Here is a 24,733-nt window from a genome sequence, read left to right on the forward strand (position 1 = left end):
CATTATACCAGATAGATGTTTCATACAAGAATGAGGAATGATGTCATATTCTGTCTCCACAGAGAAGGTCTACCAAGAGGTAGACGATGTTCTTGGTGGTCACTCTCCAAATTATGAGGACAGACATAACATGCCTTATACTGAAGCTTTTATACATGAGGTTCAGAGATTTGCTGATGTAGCTCCACTGAGTCTTCAACATGAGCTGACAAAGGACACCCAGATTCGCAATTATACACTGCGCAAGGTAACCCTAGTACAAAGAAAATGAAAAAAAAAAATTAACAAGTGTTTTTACCTTATTTTCTTCACATCGCCAGGGAACAGCCATCCTCCCACTGCTGACAGGCACACACAATGACAAGTCCCAGTTCAACAACCCAAAGGAATTTAACCCAAACAACTTTTTGGATGAAAATGGGAAGTTTAAGAAGAACGATGCACTGATGCCATTTTCAGCAGGTGAGAGTCACCCTGTCTCTGCAGATCCCCCTCCTGTACTGGTAGGATGGATGGTATGAATGTTACTAAGTAGAGAGACACCCCTAATCTGCAATCTCTGATTTCAGGAGTGGGAATAGTTTGAAACAGAATTAAAATAATAATGTATTTTAATGTAAGTACTGGAGTTAATCAGGGATATATGGTAGCAGTCGCAATTTTGAGACCAATAGACCATTCCATATTGATAAAGCAAGATTTTTCCTAAAGTGCTGTAATGACATTATAATGTTTCATTGTGTCTTTGAATTAATTGAAGTGAGTGAAAGCTGGATGCTTCACAGGATGCATGTGTATAATATACTTTTTTATAAAGTATTACATTTCAAAGTCAAAATATGGACAGTGTGCCTGAGTCAGGCTTGTTAGCAAAGCAAAAAAGCATACAATTGAGCAAAACCATGTTGCACTGCAGGTGGGGCAGATGTAACACGTGCAGAGAGAGTTAGATTTGGATGGGGAAATCTAAATTGCATTGTAATAATAAAGCAGCCAGCATTTTCAATGCACAGAACAATACAGTATAACCCACCCAAATCTATATCTCTCTGCACATGTTACATCTGCCCCACCTGCAGTTCAGCATGGTTTTGCCCTTTTTTTTGCTTTTTTGCCTCGCTAACAAACCTAAATCAGGCCCAGTATTTGGTCTTTAGGTTGACAGTAAAAAGGTCAACAGTCAGTAGGTCAACCACTGTTGGTCAACATGGTCAAAAGGTCGACATGAAAATGGTCGACAAAGCATATGGTTGGTTTGAGTTTTAGAATTTTTTTTCAGTTTTATACCTTTTTCATATTTTGCCATCCACATGGACTGTAATTGGGAATGGTAACCTGTGCCGAGCAGAGCAGTAACTTGACTTTTTTCCAATAGGAGCATAAGGCACATGCCCTGGCGAGGAATGGGACATGACATATTTTGAACCAAAAAGAAAAAATACATAAAATCCTCTTTATACCACACTTAACTTGAGACCTTGTTGTTATTCAGTTACAGTACCCTTTATTAAATAGCACATTTCAATATACTGCCATACCCAGGATTCATACTGATTGTTGCATTCTAGTAAAATAGCTTACTCATTGAGCTATTTAATCCTACATAAAATCTATGAGATTTCTAAAATGTTAAGCTACCTGCACTTGGTAAAAGTAAAATAATCAGCATTGCAATTGTGCAGATCTATGTAGTGTGCAGCCACACATCCAATCCCTTTCAGCCGCACACTACATAGATCTGCTCAGCTGCAATGCTGATTATGTTTTTTTTTCCCCAAAGAACAAGTTAAGCTTGAAATAATAAGAATTCTCTAACTTAGATGTCTCTAGCTTTCTATGTAAGGGCAAATAGCTCAATGATTGCAATGCCACAGGCAATGGGTTTGAATCCCAGGTATGTCAGCATCTTGAAATGTAATAAAGGACAGTGTGATAACAAAGAGCTCTCAACATCAGAATCAGAATCAGAATCAGAATCAGCTTTATTGGCCAGGTATACTTACGTATACTAGGAATTTGTCTTCGGTTTGCTATACAACAGCCAAGTAGGTAACAGGTAAGCAGGTGTGTGTGTGTGTGTGTGTGTGTGTGTGTGTGTGGGGGGGGGGGGGGGGCAAGTAAAGTTACACAGATAGGTATACCGTAGGGACACAAGTGAGTTACATGTACGTCTAGTCAGTCACTGTTCAGGAGTTCAGCAGGCGGACAGCTTGGGGAAAGAAACTTTTGAGGCTTCTGGTGGATCTGGCGGGGACAGCCCTGTAACGCCTGCCTGAAGGAAGCAAGTTAAACATGCTGTGGCCGGGGTGTAGCTGGTCTTTTACTATCTTCATTGCCCGCTTTTTAGCTCTGGACAAGTACAGGTCCTGGACTGAGGGAAGGTCGGCCCCGATGATCTTCTCTGCGGTTCTGACCACCTTTTGGAGCCTGCATATGTCCCTCGCGCTGGCGGAGCTGTACCATACGAGTATCGAGGCGCACAGTACCGACTCCACAATCGCGGAGTAGAAGAGGAGCAGGAGCTTCTGTGGGATGTTGAACTTCCTTAGTTGCCTGAGGAAGAACAACCTCTGCTGCGCTTTCCCAACAGTGGCGTCAGTGTTGGACCCCCATTTAAGGTCCCTGGAGATTGTGGTCCCTAGAAACTTGAAGGAGTCCACTAGCGATACCACACTGTCAGCAATCGTTAGCGGAGGTGCACTAGATGACTTCTTCCTGAAGTCCACTATCATCTCGACAGTTTTGAGGGGGTTGAGGTCAAGGTTGTTGTGGATGCACCACTGGGCCAGCCGGTCTACTTCCCGTCTATAGGCCGATTCGTCCCCATCCTTGATGAGGCCGATGACGGTGGTGTCATCGGCAAATTTGATGATCCTTACTGATTGCGCCTCTGAGGTACAGTCATTTGTGTACAGGGAGAAGAGCAGGGGTGAGAGGACACAGCCCTGAGGGGCCCCTGTACTGATGGACCGCGCTTGAGAGGTGAATTCCCCCGCTTTCACCACCTGTGTCCTATCTGTCAGGAAGTCTATTATCCAGGAACAGGTAGCTTCTGGGACCCCTAGGCGAAGTAATTTGGGGTGGAGGATGCTGGGGACGATTGTATTGAAGGCCGAGCTGAAATCGACAAACAGGACCCTCGCGTAGGTACCGGGAATGTCTAGGTGCTGTAGAATGTAGTGCAGGCCCAGGTTGACTGCATCCTCGACACACCGATTCGAGCGATAGGCGAACTGCTGGGGGTCCAGTTGGGGGCCAGTCACAGTTTTCAGGTGATTCAAAACCAGACGCTCGAACGTTTTAATGACCACAGACGTCAGTGCTATCGGCCTGTAGTCGTTCAGGTTCGTGATAGTGGGTTTCTTGGGGACCGGGACTATAGTAGACCTTTTGAGGCAGGAAGGGACTTTCTGTAGCTCCAGCGATTTATTGAAGATCTTGGTGAATATGGGGGCGAGCTGACCCGCACATGCTCTTAGGGCAGATGGTGACACTCCGTCAGGACCCGGAGCATTCCTGGTTTTGGTCCTTTTGAACAATGCCTCCACCTCTTCTTGGGTGACTTGCAGTGCCTGGGGTTGGCCGTCGGTGTTCGGGGCATCGTAGAGGTGATTGTTTGGGTTGCAGGGGACTTCTTTTGCGAACCTGCAATAAAAGTGGTTCAGTTCATCTGCAAGGTCTTGGTGCATGGCGGTGGACTTTGATGTTTTCCTATAGTTGGTTATGGATTGCATTCCTTTCCATACAGATACGGGGTCATTGGTGGAGAGATCGTTTGTCAGCTTGTCCGAGAACCGCTTTTTTGCTAGCCTAATTCCTTTAGTCAGAGAGTTCCTAGTACGGTTGTATAGTGCTCTGTCACCGCTGCTATAGTCCTCCTCTTTGGCTCGACGAAGTTGCCTGAGCTGGGCATTGAACCAGGGCTTGTTGTTGTTGTAAATGCGGTAAGTCTTGGTAGGTACACACATGTCCTCACAGTATGACTGTTATATAGGTATTAGTGATGGAAGGGGTGGGGGAAGGAGACAGGGGCGGTCAGGAGATGCTGGGCTTTAAAAAGGGGGGGAGCTACAAGTGAAAGTAATTAAAAAAAATAGTTGACAAGTGCTGCCAAAAGCACACTCCGCACATACCTAGTTATGGTCCTGGTGCTGAGCATCACAGTAGCCCAAAGCACGGTGAGCAAAGCAAGCCATGCGAAGGGATGTGGTACACTAATTGGGGGTCCATTTGCTAAAAGTTCAAAATTGACACTCCAAAAACCTAAAAAACACATGCTGACCTTTTGCTCATTCGACCATTGTTCACAACTCGCGATGTTTGTAGGCAACGACTAGCCTCCATAAGCTGAATCTTACTCAGGATCAGGGCCGTCTTAATAGCAGTGTAGGCCCTGGGCAAAGCAATGCACTGGGGCTCCTACTCATCCTGCAGCGGTAGGGGTGGGAGGTGCTATCAGCGGCAGCTTTGATATCCCGCGGGCGGTAGGGGGTGTTTTATCTTCTGCTCAGCATGTAGGACCTGGAGCGGTAATTTCTGCTAATTACTCCTTTACTGCATAGATGGTGGGAGATGAGGCGGGAGGGAGAACACTAAACTGTAGAAGGGGGTGTTGAGATGAATGAAGGGGCCCTGGTATATGACTTCCAGAGTGGTAGGCGGTGTTTAATTATTAGGGGAGGGGTGGATGGTGGAGTGGGCTTAGTATTCATAATTTTCCGGTGGGAGTGCAGCTTGCTTGACTGCAAATATTTCCAGTTCCTGGAAATACTTTAGATTTCTTATCTTTCAAAGGGATAAACCACTAGAGAGTCCCACCTTTCAGGAGGTACTGGGGACTTGGGGATCAGATTTCAGTAGCCAGAGCAATCCACCAATGAATATATAAAACTGCACACAAGGCGTGTGGAGCTGGAGCAGGGACCAGCTGCTGGAAGGCTGATATCTCCGGTTCTGGGCGTAGCAGAGACAAGCTGCTGGTGTCCCCCGAATGGGGAGAGTCCCAGTTTAAGTCAGACAGAACCCGAGATATCTGACTGGGAAGAGTAATTACCAGGCTCGGATGGGGACCACTGCTTAGAAGTCGGATATCTCAGGTTCCCTAGGGATGATTTTCAAAAATCTGGTATCTGGTACCCCTGCAAAAAGGGGACCCTCGGATATCAGTCTAGGCCCCTTATTCTCCTGGGGCCCTTGGTCAAGGGCCCATTGAGCCCATGTGAAAAGACGGCCCTGCTCAGGATGGCTGCTGGATCTGGACACCCAGGTCCAGGAAGTCTGCATCTGACAGCACAGACCCAGGATCTGTCATACCTTCAAAACAGGGGCCAACCCGCTCCGCCCCCCAAATGCTGCAGCATGTCAATCGTGCTGTGGCTGAAAAGGGGCTGCAAGAGACATCGCAAGACCCATTCTGCACATGCGCAAAATGGGTCTTACATCTGTATAGACCCCCATTGTATTATTACGCAAAACATCTTTGCATACAAATATGAATTAGGCACTAAGGGGGTCATTCCGAGTTGATCGCTTGCTAGCTACTTTTAGCAGCCGTGCAAACGCATAGTCACCGCCAAAAGGGGAGTGTATTTTCGCTTTGCAAGAGTGCGAATGCCTGTGCAGCCGAGCGGTACAAAAACATTTTGTGCAAAACAAGACCTGTAGTTACTTATTCTGTGCGATGATTGCTGCGACGAAGGTCCCGGAATTGACGTCAGATACCCGCCCTGCAAACGCATGGACACGCCTGCGTTTTTCCAAAAACTCCCAGAAAACAGTCAGTTGACACCCATAAACTCCCACTTCCTGTCAATCTCCTTGCGATCAGCTGTGCGAATGGAATCGTCGCAAGAAGCAGTGCAAAACAATGATGCTCTTTGTACCCGTACGCAGCGCATGCGCATTGCGCCCCATACGCATGCGTAGTTTTGCAGTTTTTTTAAATGATCGCTATGCAGCGAACATCGGCAGCTAACGATCAACTCGGAATAACCCCCTAAGTACAGTATAGGTGACTATATTCTGTTTCATTTGAAATCTGTGTTAAGCTTCAGTGGGAGATATTGCTGATTTTGCTGTGCATGTTCATGCTAGGTGAAAACTTGGAGAAGTCCTTGCTTCAGTCTAAATGTTGGAGCATGGTGCAGTACTGTACCTCTGGTATACCCCTCCAAATCCTATATAATAAAAGGCTGCTCCTTACCTATGTGGGAGGAATTCAAGTGTACTATATTTCGTGCCAGTGGCCACTAGATTGTGCCTGATGGAGCAATTCAACTGACATCACTGTTATGTCATTTAAATGGGCTGGTAATCTAGTAAATAATAATGGCCCTCATTCCGAGTTGATCGGTCACAAGGCGAATTTAGCAGAGTTACACACGCTAAGCCGCCGCCTACTGGGAGTGAATCTTAGCTTCTTAAAATTGCGACCGATGTATTCGCAATATTGCGATTACTAACTACTTAGCAGTTTCAGAGTAGCTCCAGACTTACTCTGCCTGTGCGATCAGTTCAGTGCTTGTCGTTCCTGGTTGACGTCACAAACACACCCAGCGTTCGCCCAGGCACTCCCACCGTTTCTCCGGCCACTCCTGCGTTTTTTCCGGAAACGGTAGCGTTTTCAGCCACACGCCCCTGAAACGCCGTGTTTCCGCCCAGTAACACCCATTTCCTGTCAATCACATTACGATCGCCGGAGCGAAGAAAAAGCCGTGAGTAAAAATACTTTCTTCATAGTAAAGTTACTTGGCGCAGTCGCAGTGCGAACTTTGCGCATGCGTACTAAGCGGATTTTCACTGCGATGCGATGAAAAAGAACGAGCGAACAACTCGGAATGAGGGCCAATGTATTTAGGTGCATTTAACTAGGAAAATATGGGCAATAAAGACAATTCACTTCCCTCTAAAAAGTAGAAAAATGGGTTCATAATGTTGGACATGTTGAAGTGTTGTATTAATGGGAATTTTTTTTACTTGTGTACATAAAATTGAAAAAAATCACAACAGAGAAATATGAATGTGCCCCAAAATTCTCTAAACATTATTTCCTGATATATACTTGCTGGTTGTGGTGTATTAAGCTGACATTCAGAATGTTGGCACCAAAATGTTTGCATGATCTGAATATTGACATGGCAGATGACATTGACAGAATATTGGGGCCGATTCCAGTGGCGCACCCAGGGGGGGGTTTCCGAGTACCCAGAAACCCCCCTCCACTAAAAAAAAATATATTTTTTTATTTTTTTATTTTAGCTGCATGAGTATTATTAATGACTGTCTAGCGTCCTCTGCAGCCTGCTGTCTTCCTGGTGGCACTTGCAAGTGCAATAAAAGTTTACTTTATTTTAATTATAGTACATATATATCCATGTGCCTACATATATACACATGTATATACATACATACATACATATAAACACACACACACACACACATATGATATATATATATATATATACATGTGTATATATATGTGTACTGTATGTGTGTGTATATATATATATATATATATATATATATATATGTATGCATGTTTAATATGCTATGTATATGTGTATATGGGTTCACTACGATCTCCCGGCGGCCGGCCTCCCGGCGACCAGCATACCAGCGCCGGGAGGCCGGCCGCCGGCTTACAACAGTGTGGCGAGCGCAAATGAGCCCCTTGCGGGCTCGCTACGCGCGCCACACTATTCTATTTTCCCTCCAGGGGGGTCGTGGACCCCCACGAGGGAGAATAAGTGTCGGTATGCCGGCGGTCAGGCTCCCGGCGCCGGTATGCTGGTCGCCGGGAGCCCGACCGCCGGCATACTGAAGACCACCCGTGTATATGTATGTGTGTGTGTATGTATATATATATATATATATATATGTGTGTGTGTAGATATATGTGTATATATATATATATATATATGTGTAGATATATATATATATACACACACACACACAGACACACTAGTTTTACGGACCCAGCATATACTGGGTCACCTCAGTCCCCACCCCCGTGATTGGCTCCGCCCAGTTCTGGAAACCCCCCCATGCAAATCCTGCGTTTGCCACTGGATTCAGACCTGATCGCTAGGCTGCGTTTTCTCACAGCCTGCGATCAGATCTGAACTGCGCATGTGTATGCATTGCAATTGTGCAGGCGCAACGGACCACAGCAACAGGGATAGCCGATCAGCGACGGGATGGTGCGAAATTTCCGAACGCACGGGCGATCGCAAAGAGATTGACAGGAAGAGGGCATTTGTGGGTGTCAACTGACCATTTTCTTGGACTGTTTGGAAAAATGCAGGCGTGTCCAAGCGTTTGCAGGGACGGTTCCTGACGTCAATTCCGGTCCCGGACAGGATGATGTGATCGCAGCAGCTCAGTAAGTCCTGGGCTGTGCACAGACTGCACAAAATTTGTTTGTGCAGCTCTGCTACACATGCGATCACACACTTGCAGAGCTAAAATACACTCCTCCCGTAGGCAGTGTCTATCTTATCGCAGCAGTGCAAAAATCGCTGCCCAACGATCAGGTCTGAATTACCCACTTTGACATTATGAATGTCAACAGTTGGCGCTTTGACAATGGAATTTCTCATTCAGTTTGCATCTAGACCTAAAGTTAGTTACACACTATGCGACAGGGTATGCCGATCCGATAAACTCTCTGATCTTATAGAGCAATTATTAGGGCCCAAAAGGGAAGACCCCGGTGGGCTGACGTGCGTGTGTGCACATGTGTGTAAATATCGTGCGATGTGCATGTAAACTTAACGTGGGACTTCACAGGATGAAACTCGTGTCTACTTGAATTCTACCTAAAGGGGGGTACTCACGGCGCGATATTCTAAGCAATCTGACTAGATTGCTTAGAATATCGGGATGATCGCTCCGTGTGTAGCCCCCTCGGCGATAGCGATGCGCGGCCCCGCACATCGCTATCGCCGCTGCTAGATTGGCCTGCATGCAGGCCAATCTAGCGGGTCGCTCACTTCACCCGCCTGGTGAAGTGAGCGGCCCCCCCGTCTCCCCCCGCACGCTCAGCACAGATCTCTCCTATATCGGCCCGTGGGTACTGGGCTTAATATACTGTATGTGGATTTACAAATTGGACACTTGAAAACAATTCTTAAGCCCAGTACTCACGGGCCGATCAAGGAGAGATGCGTGCTGAGCGAACCGCTCAGCACACATCTCTCCTGCCGCTCAGCACAGCGCGATCTGTGCTGAGCGTGCGGGGGGAGACGGGGGGGCCGCTCACTTCACCCAGCGGGTGAAGTGAGCGACCCGCTAGATTGGCCTGCATGCAGGCCAATCTAGCAGCGGCGATAGCGATGTGCGGGGCCGCGCATCGCTATCGCCGAGGGGGCTACACACGGAGCGATCCTGCCGATATTCTAAGCAATCTAGTCAGATTGCTTAGAATATCGCTCCGTGAGTAACCCCCTTTACTCTGTTTAAAACACTTCTAGTTATTTGTCCTTATCAGTTACAAAGAGAGTAACATCTGTTAAGGCCCATACTCACAGAGAGATTTCTGCAAGAGATGTGTTCTGAGCAATTTAGCACGGGAGATGTCCCTTGAACATCCCGGTGTCTAGATCTCCCATACACACGTGAGATCTGTGTTGAGCAATCTGTGCTGAGCAATCTGTGCTGAGCAATCTGTGCTAAACAAAAAAAAAAGACCTATTTAAATAGTGGGTTGGTATTATAGGGAGGGGGGTGGGGAGAGTGTGTCTTTTTCTAAACAAAAAAAAGACCTTTTTAAATAGTGGGTTGCAGTGGCGGATCCAGGGGGGGGGGCACTCGGGCCCGTGCCCCCCCTGTCATTTCTGGCCTCCGTCCCGTTCTCCCCCGGCGCCGCACAGGGAGATGACGGGCGCCCGCTGAGATTGTGTTACCAGCGGGCGCCCGTCTCCCTGCACAGCGGCAGCCGGAGGCAGGAGCTCAGTACTGAGCTCCGGCTTCCGGCGCTGTCACTGTGCGCTATGGGAGAGACGTCAGTCATGACGTCTCTCTCATAGTGCTGCTGAGTGACTGAGGAGCGGACGCCCGGGGAGAAGGAGGACTTCAGCGGCGCGGGAACGGGGCTCGGTAAGTATGTTTTTTATTTCCTTAATGCAGCGGGGGCATCTCCTGGGGGCAAACTACGGGGGACATTACTACTGGGGGGGCATCAACAAGGGGCATTACTACTGGGGGGGGGGGACTACTGGGGGCATTATAACTGGGGGGCATCTACTGGGGGCATCACTACTGAGGGGTCGTCTACTGGGGGCAGCTACTGGGGGACATTTTTACTGGGGGCCATCTACTGGGGTATTACTACAGGGGGGTCATCTATTGGGGCAAACTCGTAGGGGGCATTATTACTGGGGGGTCATCTATTGGGGGCAGCTACTGGGGCATTATTACTGGGGGGCATCTACTGAGGGCATTACTACTGGGGGGTCATCTATTGGGGGCAGCTACTGGGGCATTATTACTGGGGGGGCATCTACTGGGGGCATTACTACTGGGGGGTCATCTATTGGGGGCAGCTACTGGGGGACATTTTTACTGGGGGGCATCTACTGGGGGCATTATTACTGGGGGGCATCTACTGGGGCATTACTACTGGGAGGTCATCTATTGGGGGCAAACTCATAAGGGGCATTACTACTGGAGGCAAACTACTGGAGGACATTATTACTGGGGGGCATCTACTGGGGGCCAACTACAAAGGTGCCAACTACTGGCGGCGTAACTACAGGGGCATTACTACTGGCGGCTTAACTACAGGGGCATTACTACTTGGGGGCTAAACTACAGGGGGGCCAAACTACTGGGGGCTTAACTACAGGGGCCAAACTACTGGGGATAACTACAGGGGCCAAACTACTGGGGGCATTACTACTGAAGGCTAAGCTACAAGGGGGCATACATACAGGGACTAAACTACAATGGGGCAAACTACAGGGGGGCATTACTACCGGTGGCTAAACTACTGGGGGCATTACCACTGGGAGGCTAAACTAAAGGGGGGGGGTAAACTACTGGGGTCATGACTGCAGGGGAATTACCACTGGGGGCATAATGACTGGGGGTATTACTACAGGCAACATTACTACTGGGGGCAATACGGGCATTGCAAAAGGGGCACCACTACTTGGGGGTCTATATAAGGGGCACTACCAGTACAGTGGACATTGCATAATGAGCGCTACAACTGTGGGCATTGTATAAGAAGCGCCACCTCACATGCACCGAAGCCGCACGCAAATGTACTTGCCCCTTCCATGGTGCCCCCCCTATCATTTTCTTCTGGATCCGCCCCTGGTGGGTTGGTATTATAGGGGAGGGGAGGGTGTGTCTTTTTCTGTTGTGGAGTATGCTTGATTGGTTTTATATTTTATTGTATTTTTTTTATTTATTTCCAAAATAAAAATGTATCTTGTTTTAAACTTCTGTTGCCAGAGTATGTACCTGTGTGTGTTTTGCATGTATATTAAAAAACAACGTAGCCATGAGGAGCTCTGGGGTCAGGTATACCCAGGACACTTCACGACTGCGTCGTTTTTTGTGGTGGATAAGTGAGGACTAATGGGATTCAACAGTGTGAACCAAGTCAGGCATACCTGTGTGTGCCATCACCCCTGTGTTCCGTCCCAGTCACTGTATCACCTCTGTGTCTGAGGGAGGGGCGCAAATTTACAGTTTGCAGGAGGGTGCCGGACACCATAGCACTGGCCCTGGGAATCAGTATGATATCCCGGCAGCAGGCATCCCGACAGTCATAATCCCAACGTCGGGATGGCGGCCACCGGAATGCCGGCAGCGGCTCGAGCGCAAAGAAGCCCCTTGTGGCTCGCTTTGCTTGCCAAATTTTTAGTCTCCCTCTATCGGTGTCATGGACACCCACAGGGGGAGAATATGTCAGGATTGTGGCTATTGGGAACCCGACGCAGAGATCTTAACCGCATCCCTCTGTAATAAATGTCCCCTTTAACAGTACCTTGAAGGTAGGATTGTCCAGAAATCAACTGTGCACTCAAAAAGCCTTATTGCATGCAAAAAAATTATGGTTTTGCCTGCTGACAGGCCTTTATCTTGTTTACTGCAGGCAATAACAGTGATATCGTCAGTGGTAAGACCTGCTGGGCAACTGGCTATATGATTTGCTGGAGATAGCTTCACCATGGGCCTAATTCTGAGTTGATCGCAGCAGCAATTTTTTTTAGCAGTTGGCAAAACCATGGGGGCATATCTGGCACTGTGGGGACATGTGTATCTGGCACTTGGGGGACATGTGTATCTGGCACTGGGGGGACATGTATCCGGCACTGGGGGCATATCTGGCACTGCGGGGACATGTGTATCTGGCACTGGGGGCATATCTGGCACTGGGGGGACATGTGTATATGGCACTGTGGCCATATCTGGCACTGGGGGGACATGTGTATCTGGCACTGGGGGCATTTCTGTATCTGGCACTGGGGGCATATCTGGCACCGTGGGAGCATTTCTGTATCTGGCACTTGGGGGCAATGTATATCTGACACAGTGGGGGCATTTGTGTATCTGGCACTGTGGGGCAATGTGTATCTGACACAGTGGGGGCATTTGTGTATCTGGCACTGTGGGGCAATGTGTATCTGGCACTGTAAGGCAATGTATATCTGGCACTCTGGGGGCATTTGTGTATCTGGCACTGTGGGGCAATGTGTATCTGGCACTCTGGGGACATTTGTGTATCTGGCACAGTGATGCAATGTGTATCTGGCACTGTGGGGCAATGTATATCTGGCACTGTGGGGCAATGTATATCTGGCACTGTGGGGCAACGTGTATCTGGCACTATTGGGGTCATATGTGTATCTGCCCCTCCCCCCATACGTGTATCACGCCCCCATTTCCATTGGCCATGCCCCATGTGACATGTGGCCACACCCATTTTTGGGCTCGCGCCGAAGGCACGCACACACAATACTTGTAAGACATTTTTTCTACTTGCACCACTGTGTGTGTCCAAACTGAAATTTAAATTGCAGTGTAAAAATAAAGCAGCCACTATTTACCCTGCACAGAAACTAAATAATCCACCCAAACCTAACTCTCTCTGCACATGTTATATCTGCCCTTCCCCCGTAGTGCACATGGTTTTGCCCAACTGCTAACAAATTTGCTGCTACGATCAACTCTGAATTATCCCCCATGGGGGTCATTCCGAATTGTTTGCTCGTTATTTTTTTCCGCTACGGAGCGATTAGTCGCAAACTGCGCATGCGCAATGTACACAGCGTGCCTGCGCCAAGTAAATTAGCTCAAAAGTTTGGTATTTTAATCACGGTGTAACTACGTTTTTTCATCGTTCTGCTGATCGTAGTGTGATTGACAGGAAGTGGGTGTTTCTGGGAGGAAACTGACCGTTTTCTGGGAGTGTGCGGAAATACGCAGGCGTTTCAGGGAAAAACGCGGGAGTGTCTGGAGAAACAGGGGAGTGGCTGGGCGAACGCTGGGCGTGTGTGTGACGTCAAACCAGGAACAAAACTGACTGAACTGATCGGAGTGTAGGAGTAAGTCTCGAGCTACTCAGAAACTGCTAAGAAATTTCTATTCGCAATTCTGCTAATCTTCCGTTCGCAATTCTGCTATGCTAAGATACACTCCCAGAGGGCGGCGGCTTAGCGTGTGCAATGCTGCTGAAAGCAGCTAGCGAGCGAACAACTCGGAATCACCCCCCATGTTCCAATAATTGTTTGGCTGCAATGCCTACAGTATTTTGCAATTGCGATCAAGATTGCAGTAACACATGAAAACAAGTTAAACAATGCTTTATTCTCCAAATAAAGTATTTTTTTAAATGTCTAGGGGATTTTCATTTTTTTTATTCTTGGTGTTTTATATCTATTTCTAATTTAAATTATACATATATATATATATATATATATATATATATTTATATATATATACAGTATATATATATATATATATATATATATATATTTATCAGGATGTGTGCCCGTGTTAGTTGCATAGCTGTAATATATTTCGGGCTCACTGCTGGAGACAGGGAAGTATTTATAAATAAAGATGGTCCCTATGGTGATTTTGGGGGTAATTCAGATCTGATCGTAGATGTGCTAAATTTAGCACATCTACGATCAGTTTCTCAGACATGCGGGATGACGCCCAGCACAGGGCTAGTCCACACCGCATGTCTGGCCCTACCCCACTGCAAGGGTGCAAAAGCGCACTGGCAGGCCGCTACTCGCCGCGTCCCGGGTCGCAGCTGCTGCGTGTGACATCACACAGCTGCCGTGGCCTGCCCCCGCAATTGTCCAGACATGCCTCCTTTTCCCATGTCGACCTAGTAAATGTCGACCTAGTGACCATGTCGACTTATAGACCAAGTCGACATAATGCATGTTGACCAATAGTGGTCAACCTAATGACTGTCGACCTAAGTTCCGTATACCGTTAGAAGGCCCTCTCCCGCCCCATGATCACCTCAGGCTGTCAGTCAGGCAGAGGCAATCGCAGCCCCTGAGATGCTTTTATCATCTCACTGGGCTCCTGGGATGCGAGCGCATTCCACATAGGGATCCAGACTGCGATCGCTGCCACTGCAACGATGCAGTCTGATTTAGGCCCATTGTCGTAGTCACATTTCCATCTATATGCTAATGTTGGTATCAGCTCAACCCCCTGGTGCACAAATATGAGTCTGAACTCTGAATGTGCAAGAACTGGGACGCCCATTTTCAGCATCTTAGACGGAACAGTCATGCTTGGTGCGCCATTTAACCATTGGATGCACCATCGAAACTTGCACTTGTCACGTGCTAGGGGCAAATATTTTGCAAGAGAATGGCCTCCAATCTAAGTCTGCATTTGTAACCAATTATTCATCGCACCTGCAACACACCCATAAGACGCCATAAGATGATACATCTTCATGTGTTTAAACAGTCACCTCCCAGTCACCACACCCCAATACATTTCTGAGACCATGAGGTATATTTACAAAAGGTAGATTTTATGAAATACATTTTTGATCGCTGAAAATTGTTCTAAATCGATGTTGTGTTTTGGGGGCTAAAACACACATTTACTAACAAACTCACACTTTTTTTTAAAGGGGCAATCATGTACAAGGCCAAACCATGCCTTGTACATGATTGCCCCTTTAAAAAAAAAGTCTGAGTTCGGTCGGCATCCCGCATGACCGCAGAACTCGGACTTTATTATATACCGCCTGTGGTGTTCAGTCATAAATATGCATCCCCACTGATCTATAGTGATATACAGGTGTAAGACAGTTTCTTATTTGTAAATAGAGTTGAGTACTTTAATGAATTATCAAACATAATTACTTACATATACCAGAAACAAATGCCACCCCTAGCTTGACCATTTGTAAGTGAAGTAACTGATAATGGTGGTGACTAATGCAAAGTAAGATGATGTTTTGGATTATCCAGTATCCAATGTCTAATTTGCAAATGTTCATAACAGTCAGTAGAAGGAATCTAGAATTGGTCTCTATGGGGCAGATGTATTAAGAATGGAAAAGTGATAAGGCAGCGATTAGTGCAAGGTGATAACAAACCAGTCAATCAGCTCCTTACTGTCAATTTACATATTGGAGCTGATTGGCTGGTGCATTCACCCTGCACTTATCACTGATTTATCACTTCTCCAGGCTTAATATATCTGCCCCTGAGTTCTAAGAAAGACATTAGCCCTGATGCCAAGATGCCTTAAACCTCATCCAGTTTTATTAGTTGAAGTAATTGTTACAGATTACTGTATGTTCAAATATTTCTTCCAATTTGGAAGGAATCAATATATACCTAGATAACATACTCGGATCGGACACTAGTCACACTTAGACATTCTTGAGCAGCGGTTGGGTAAGACATCAAATTCCAATACCCACTCTCGGTTTCTCCATGATGTAATTACTAATATACCTCAGATTTGGGGCGTAGATTAGTAATTTGTTTTTATAGTTAGAGCTCATCCATAAAGAATTTGTAAAGACTAAAAATGCCTGAATGATTTGGCTATATAAGGGTTAGTGTTTGCAATAGGAAATGAAACACGAGTATTACCGTATATACTCGAGTATAAGTCGACCCGAATATAAGCCGAGGCACCTAATTCTACCACAAAAACCTGGGAAAACTTATTGACTTGAGTATAAGCCTAGGGTGGGAAATGCAGCTCTAGCCGTACACAGCCCTCAGTGCCAGATATGCCCTCATACTGCCAGATATGCCCCCACAGTGCCAGATATGCCCTCATACTGCCAGATATGCCCCACAGTGCCTGATGTGCCAGATATGCCCTCATGCTGCCAAATATGCCCCACAGTGCCAGATATGCCCTCATGCTGCCAAATATGCCCCACAGTGCCAGATGTGCCAGATATGCCCTCATGCTGCCAGATATGCCCCTCATGCTGCCACATATGCCCCACAGTGCCAGATATGCCCTCATGCTGCCAGATATGCCCCTCATGCTGCCAGATATGCCCCACAGTGCCAGATATGCCCTCATGCTGCCACATATGCCCCTCATGCTGCCACATATGCCCCTCATGCTGCCACATATGCCCCCTCCCCCAGTGCCTGTTACTTACCCCTCCGTCGATCCCGCGCTGTCTTCTGAAGGAGGGACACGGAGCGCACAGCGCGCGCCTCTCCTGTGTCCCTCCTGCATCTCCGGCGGCTGTGGCGGGTCTATTAAAGGAAGTGCCGGTTCGTGATCAGAGGTCACGAACGGGTACTTCCTTTAATAGACCCGCCGCTGCCGCCGGAGATGCAGGAGGGACACAGGAGAGGCGCGCGCTGTGCGCTCCGTGTCCCTCCTTCACACTGCTCTGCCTGTCACACTGCACTGCCACTGACTCGAGTATAAGCCGAGGTGGCTTTTTCAGCACAAAAAAAAGTGCTGAAAAAGTCGGCTCATACTCGAGTCTATACGGTACTAGTTGGTCTATGTCTATTGTATATCATCTTTTGTCTCCTGCTTCTCATATCTTTTCAGGCAAGAGAATTTGTCCTGGAATGAGCCTGGCAGTTATGGAAATTTTCTTGTATGTCACCACACTGCTGCAAAGCTTTACCATCAAGTCACCGGTCCCCCCTGAGGAGATCTCAGTGGCACCAGTGGGAGTGGGGCTTGCACACATCCCTCCCAACTATGAAATTTGCCTTTTACCTCGTTTATGCTCTGAAAAGTAAAATGATTAAAGAATAATTTTGCATGCATCTGTTGGGATTCGTTACATATTCTTGACTAAAGGGTGCCATTATCTACCTAAGCTAGCGGTGGACTTCACTGGTCTGGTTTGCAGAAATAAGCACCAGTGATGGGTTTAATAGATATTAATTTTATTTTGACAACTAGGCTTGGCCAAAGGATGAATTATGATATGTCAAATAATGCACATTATGTTTTAGTTAGGAAAGTCAGAGCCTGCTAGTTCATTCCAAAATAATTTAATGGTTGCCCAGGCATGTAACAATATGATGTGAGCACATGAAAGAATTATACTTACTTACTCTTCCGAAAGTTTTCCCCCAATGAAAACAGATGCTGAAACTAAGAAAAAGGTCCCAGCACTTACAGCATGTAACATTACAGTTGGATACCAACTTTATAGTAGAGATGAGCGGGTTCGGATTTACTTGGTTCTTTACGCAAGAATTATCGCCATTTCTTTTTTTCTGGATTTTTCTTATTGGCTAACCAAATCACGTGACGTCCGATAGCCAATAAGGAGATTCGGGTAAATCCGAGTAAAACTGAACCCGCTCATCTCTACTTTATAGTAGCTTTAAACTTTATAGTAGCTTTAAATTTTATAGTACTGTAGCTTTCATATGGTTATTCATGCTGAAACAACCCTTTTTATTGTATACTTTTAGAACCATAATTGTTTTTTAGTGGAATGTCTTTTTCGCTGCCAAATGTATACTGGTTTTGTTGGTATTCTTGTTCTGTGAAAACCCTAATAAAAATATTATACAAACAATAATCAATAAAGAAAATACAATTCTAAAAAGCCATGGCAGTATGTCCCTTAATTGATTAAAACACTATCTTGAGATACTGCATCATGGGAGTTACAATGTAACATGATCACAGATGACTAATCATGGGGGTCATTCCGAGTTGTTCGCTCATTGCCGATTTTCGCAACGGAGCGATTATGGCAAAAATGCGCATGTGCATGGTACGCAGTGCACATGCGGTTAGTATTTTAGCACAAAATTTAGTAGATTTACTCACGTCCGAACGAAGAATTTTCATCGTTGAAGTGATCGTAGTGTGATTGACAGGAAGTGGGTGTTTCTGGGCGGAAACTGACCGTTTTCTGAGAGTGTGCGGAAAAACGCAGGCGTGCCAGGATAAAATGCGGGAGTGTCTGGAGAAACGGGGGAGTGGCTGGCCGAACGCAGGGCATGTTTGTGACATCAAACCAGGAATGAAACGGCCTGAGCTGATCGCAATCTGTGAGTAGGTCTGGAGCTACTCAGAAACTGCTAAGAATTTTCTATTTGCAATTCTGCGAATCTTTCTTCGCTATTCTGCTAAGCTAAAATACACTCCCAGAGGGCGGCGGCCTAGCGTGTGCAATGCTGCTAAAATCTGCTAGCGAGCGAACAACTCAGAATGAACCCCCATGTACAGATCCTCAAATTGTGCTGAGCAGCCATGTTTGGCGTGCTACAGACTGTGACTTAGCAGCACCAAGTATCCTGCCAGAGACTTTTTCACAAAATACGTGTTTTATTTACATCAGTGATATGACAAATGTGCAATGCACAGGCAGTGGTGCCGAGAGACGGAGGGGAGCGAGTACATATTAACCTGGCCTGGGCCACTGGAGGGGCCCAGAGGGGGATCAGGGCCGATACCCCCCCCAGTATACGTGTAGTATGGCCGGCAGCGGTGCCATCTACCCGCTGATTTCTTCGGGAAAATGGCACCGCACAAAGTAAGCAAAAACTCTGGCACTGTGTCAGAGTCTTTGCTCCTAGTGGCCAGCGTCATCTTTCTAAGTATCACCGGGAGGATGGTGCAGGCAGGAAAGGAGGGACCTGTTTCCTGATAAAGTAAGGTAGGAAGCAGGTGCCCCCCCCGCCCCCTGTGTTAAAATCCCCCCCCCACTTTGTGACCCCGCAATTATATTATTGTTAATATTTTAATAGTAAAGGGTGTTGTCACGCCGCTTTTTTAAGCCACGCCTCCTTTAGCAGGGCCCGGTGTGGCTCTCTATCGCCCTGTGCACAGGTACCCTGAATTCATACAATGGTATTTCATGTAGCTTCTCTGTGCCACTTAGTCACTAATCTGGATAGAAAGGCAAAAGATGGAGGTTCACCATCAACTGTTTTGGTTTGGATCTCGTTTTGGATTTCTTGAAAATTCATAAAAATAGCTACAATTATGTCATTTGGACCTATAGTATTATTAACTTCTGTGAGAGGGCAACGTCGGGGCGTATAGGGCCTGCTGCCGTGCAGGTGTAGGCGTACCACTTACCGGACGCCGCACGCTCTCACTCGCAGGTGCCGGAACTCTCGACAGTCCTGGAAACGCTTCTGGACGACCTGGGCACCAACGACCTAAGAGGCAGAAGACCGTTGAATACCGTTCCCCAAACCGTGGACCGCAATACCCTATGTGGCTGAGGGAAATGCACCTTCGGGCTAGGTGGGGGTCATCACCGGCGTCCGCCTCAGAGCCCGAATTTCACCTATCGGCACTTTCGCACCAGGTGGAAATTCCGCCTTGCACAGCTGTGCAAGGCTCACCGTTGCCCTGAAGGAAGGGAGATAGAAAGAAACACAACCAAACACTCAGACCGTGGTTACTCACCGTCTTACACTCCGGTACTCCGATCTTCTCCAGTACAGGTCCCCGTAAGGAGGCAAAAGAAAGAAACAGCCGTGCAGGGCCTAACTAGACCTAGTGTCACACCTTATACTAACTATAACGGCAGAGCCCTCAAACTAGCTCTGTGGGTGTGGTGCGACATAACTATGCACAAACCTTATAACAGCAATTCGCCCTGCACGGTAACAACACACATCGGAATAGAACATAACACGGTGCTATCCTTTGAAATACCTACCCGCCGGATAAAGGGGGTGAGCACCGCACGGCCTACCCACCCAAATAACTCAGAGTGGTCCGGGCCTGGTGCCCGGTGCCACCTTATTCACCTCGGGGACTTATCCCCTGGGCCTAGTGCCCCCTATCTGTACAAAGGCCGGAGGCCTGACTTCACCCACGAGCCTAGTGCCCGCCTAACGTACCAGTTGGGTGACCTGGGCCTAGTACCCAGGGTCACCTTGATGTACCTCTGATGGCAACACACACTTGGGCCTAATGCCCCGTAACGATCCCACAGGCCTATTGCCTGATTGTACCCCCCGGGCCTAGTGCCCGCCTACAGTGTGGAAGGGGGTGATTCGGGCCTAACGCCCGAACCCCCGGAGGATAGTGGTCGGGTCTGGGCCTTCGGGCCACGGGCCGAGGGGAACCCCGACTGCGCGTGGCCTCGGCCCAGACACACCGACTTGCTTGCCCCACGGGTCGGGAGGGCCCGACTAAATACCCACAGTCCGGGAGGGCCTGAACGTGCCCACGGGCCTAGCGCCCGAACACCTGGTGGTCTAGGGAGGAGATCATAAGAGGGTGGTACAGGCCCAAGGCCTCTTACCAGTACGGGTGGGAGAGGCTGTGGAGGGGAGCTTCGTTAGCTCTTTTGCTTCCCGCTCTACACAGCACTCTCCGCCGATCTCCAGTTGCTGCTGGGCCGCCGCCGCCTCCGTCCCGTCTTCTGGCGTCATCTTCTGCCTCTTCCGGCGCCGCTTCCTTCGTCGCCGCTGGCCTCCTGGCGTCGTCGTCGGGAGCTCTTCTCCGCTCCGTCTCCGGCTCACTAATGACCTCCGCCGCCGCCCAGCGCCTGATATAAGGCGCCGGGAGGAGGCGGGGCCATGACGCGACGGACTCCCATTGGTCCGCCGCGGCGACTCCTCATTGGGCGCCGGGCCGCGAGCAGCGATTGGCTCGCGTCCGGCGCCCTTTTCAAATCCGGCGCCGCTGATTGGAGGAACTTGGATCCCTTCGGATCCTCGTTCCTCCGGACTCCGGCGCGCTGCCGCCCGCCGCCTCACACTTCAATGACATTCATTTCCAGTCAATTTTAACCACCTCACAGCTCACAATATTGTTCACCGATATTGGCCAAAGTCTGCAGAGAGCTGACTGACTAAACTAAGTGACAGAGCAGTGGCACAAACAAACACACTCCAGTGTAAAAGAATAGAGTGTAAAACATCTATGAAATATAGTGGCACAGCAGTGGCAGGCAGGACGGCAGTTTAAATAAACTATATAAATCCATAGACTTTTTTCATTAATTAAGAAATAGATCAGACGCCCTTGGTCAGTACAGGTAATGGAAGGTAGAGTACGTAATACTATTTATCTAGTGGAAGGCAGCCAGATAAAGCATTGATTGATTGATTGATTGATTGTTAATACGAACAGCAAAGCAGTTATTACTAAAAAGAAAAAAAAAACAACAACAACAACAACAACAACAACAGAGACCTGATCCGGGCAAACATGTAGTGTGGGATAAGCCAGGTAAATCATGTGATTGGTTGGTTGATTGATTTTATTGGTTAATGATTATACATTTAAGAACACAGAGAAGCAGTTATCAGTAGAAAGAAAATTAAAAAAAGGTACCTGAGCCTGACAAGCATGTTGTGTGTAAGAATCAGGTTAAGCATGTCATTGGTTGATTTGTTAAGAAGACAGACACATTTAAGGTAATTGATATTGCTGACGAACTGAACATCTCAGTGGTCACTGTGCGCAACATCATTCATGAGCAACTGGGGTACAGGAAAGTGTTCACTCTGGACTCAGAGAGCAATAAAATGGGATTGTCTCTCATGCACTTGACGAGTTACCATGAGAAGAGTGTACAGTTCCTGCAGCGCATTGTTACAGGTGATGAAACATGGGTGCATCACGTGAATATGGAGAAAAGGCAACCATCATGACATGGAAACATGGGTTGTAGTTGGCATCCCGACGGCCAAGATTCTGTCAGTCAGAAGACAGGCACCAGAATTCTGACACTGCTGAGAATCCCGATGTCAGATAATCAGCATCTAGAATGTAAATAATCCAGTGAAGGTTAGGGTTAGGCTATGGGGGGTGGGTGGGTTAGGGTTAGGCACTAGGGGAAGGGTTGGGCTGTAGGAGAAGAGGGTTAGGCTGCAGGAGGGGAGAGTTAGCATTAGACTGCAGTGTACCACAAGAAAGTGCTTATTGTTGATTTCTCACCAAGGGTAATACTGTGAATGCTGGCCGATATTATGACACATTGAGCCACTTGCAGAGGTCAATATGTCAAAAACAACCTGGGTTGCTGTGAACAGGCATTGTACTCCTGCTTGATAATGCCAAGCGACACTCAGCCAAATGCACATGTGAATTGTTATGGTGCTACCATTGGGAGGTACTGGACCATCCTCCATACAACCCTGACCTGGCACTGAGTGATTTCCAACTCTTTGGACCACTGAAGAAACATCTAAGTGGAAGGTGATTTGCAACCAACAGTAAAGTTTTGAAAGTCATCATGTCCTGGCTTCTGGTGCTTGAAACGTATTTATTCTATGCTGGGTTACATGCCTTAGTGTACCATTGGAATAAATGCTTAAACAAGTATGGGGACTATGTGGAAAAATAATGTGTACCAAGGCCATACTTTTGATTATATGTACAAGTTAAATACATTTACGCAGTGAGAGGTCTTGTTACCTTATTTACTGAACCACCCTCATATATTAAAAAGGACATGCAAACTTTAAAAAACCAAACACTTCAGTTACAGGAACTATCACTTTTGTGGCTGAAGTGCTTGGTTTGTATGGTCCCCTACAAACCAAGCTACCAATGGTCTTAAGGTGACTGACAGTATTATTATTATTATTATTCATGGTCACATTTGGAACATGTCAGACTCATCATTGCCCGCTTCACTGTTGTTGTTCTTATTATAGCCATCATCACACAATGTTAACTCACCCCATTGGATCCACTGATATATAAAAAGTTTCTGTTTATTGTAATTGGCAGCACAGGACTTCCTTATAGAATTTGCAATTCATTTTACTGAACATCAGTTTTTCCACAATTTTTTGGTAGTAGCCTCCTACACTCACAAGGTTCCCAGCTGTGCTAAAAACTCTTTTCAAATCCACAATTGAGGGTGGGCAGCTTAAATACATTAAAGCAAGTTTGTACAAAGGTCTCCAAGTTGCTTTTTTTCCCTCCCAGTATTGAAAGGCACTGTGTGACATCTCAATTTGTGTACTGTCATTAAAATAATCCTCCACAATCTTATTGATGCTTATTGTATCAGACTGAATCATGGTAGAGGGGTCAGTAATTGTGGGCAGTAGTTTTAAGACTGACCAGATGTCATAACGTTATTTCACTTTGGTGTGCTGAGTTGACTCATAATCATCACCACTGGTGGGTCTCTTAGAAAAGATCAGTGTTTACCTGGCAGCAGCATGAAATGGTGAAGCAAGAGATGTTATCATGACATGTGCCACTCGAGTTGGAAACTTGCTCACAAGAAGCTCTTTGCATCTCTTAAGATCTATGTAATTTGGAAAGAATGATGTTGCATAAGTCTTAAACCTAGGATCTAGCATCGTTGCCAAAATGTAATGATCCAGTGTCAAAATGTTGCAAAACCTTGTATCCTGCTGAAACTGAAAGAAGAACTTGATCTACACATCCAACATGCTTAGCAGAATCACTTTATTTAATCTCTTCCTACATCTTCTCTAGCTCCTTTTCCAGGAGATTAATTAAGGGAATCACCTGACACAGGATGGCAGAGTCTGAACTCAATTAATTACAATTTCAAATGTTTTCAGTAGAATGCATAAAATGGAGCGCATTCTCGACTGTGCTGGACTAATTCAACATGTCTCCCCTTTCCCTATCTCATGTTCTGATATGTACGCTTGGATGGCTTGTTGCTGTTCATCCAGTCACTGAAGCAAAAAGAGAGTGGAATTTGTCCTGGTTACTACTGTTCCTTTTGTTTTAGTTGGTGGCATGGCAAATGGAACTTTTCTTGAAGCCGCTTCAATCTTCAACATGTGGTTGCTGAATGCTGAAAATGTCCAGACATGTTTCAGGACACAATCAGCATGTCCTGCACAGACCGGTCATTTTTTTTTAGGAAACTCTGAACCACCAAGGTTATTGTGTGTGCAAACTACTGTATAGTATATGTTGAAATTCACCCAACTCGTAAAGCTACATTATCAGAAATGACAAATTCTGAGGAGGGTCTTATTGGGGTAAGCCATTTTGCTATAACATCCCAGAGTTTTTCCAACACACTGGCACCGATATGCCTCTTAGTGAAGCCAGTGATACAGCGGCAAATGCAGGATTTATGAAGGGCGGTTTCCAAATGTTTGATTTTACAGCAATTGTCCCCAGTCCATGAATGATGCATAATTAGCATGTAACAAGCTGTCCCAAAGGGTAGATTATATAATACAATACTGAAGACATATGCAAGCCCAATGATCATGGTGATCCACTTACCAGATTCTCTTTCTGGTGCGATGATCGAGCACTCGATCTACAGACACACACACAGCAGACTTGGTAAGAAAAG

General features: G+C 46.9%; 1 protein-coding gene across 1 annotated transcript in view; it reads left to right on the top strand.

Moving 5' to 3' along the window:
- LOC134949243 (cytochrome P450 2F2-like) overlaps positions 1 to 18,038 on the top strand; it is a 207,246-nt gene extending 189,208 nt beyond the window's left edge. Inside the window, exons 8-10 of the mRNA XM_063937719.1 lie at positions 63 to 247; positions 321 to 462; positions 17,035 to 18,038. Coding sequence (XP_063793789.1) covers positions 63 to 247; positions 321 to 462; positions 17,035 to 17,231 — 524 coding nt within the window. The 3' untranslated portion in view covers positions 17,232 to 18,038. The remainder of the gene's footprint in view (positions 1 to 62; positions 248 to 320; positions 463 to 17,034) is intronic.
- The last annotated feature ends 6,695 nt before the right edge of the window (positions 18,039 to 24,733 follow it).

This window comes from Pseudophryne corroboree, chromosome 8, assembly GCF_028390025.1.
Source record: "Pseudophryne corroboree isolate aPseCor3 chromosome 8, aPseCor3.hap2, whole genome shotgun sequence".
Lineage (NCBI taxonomy): Eukaryota > Metazoa > Chordata > Amphibia > Anura > Myobatrachidae > Pseudophryne > Pseudophryne corroboree.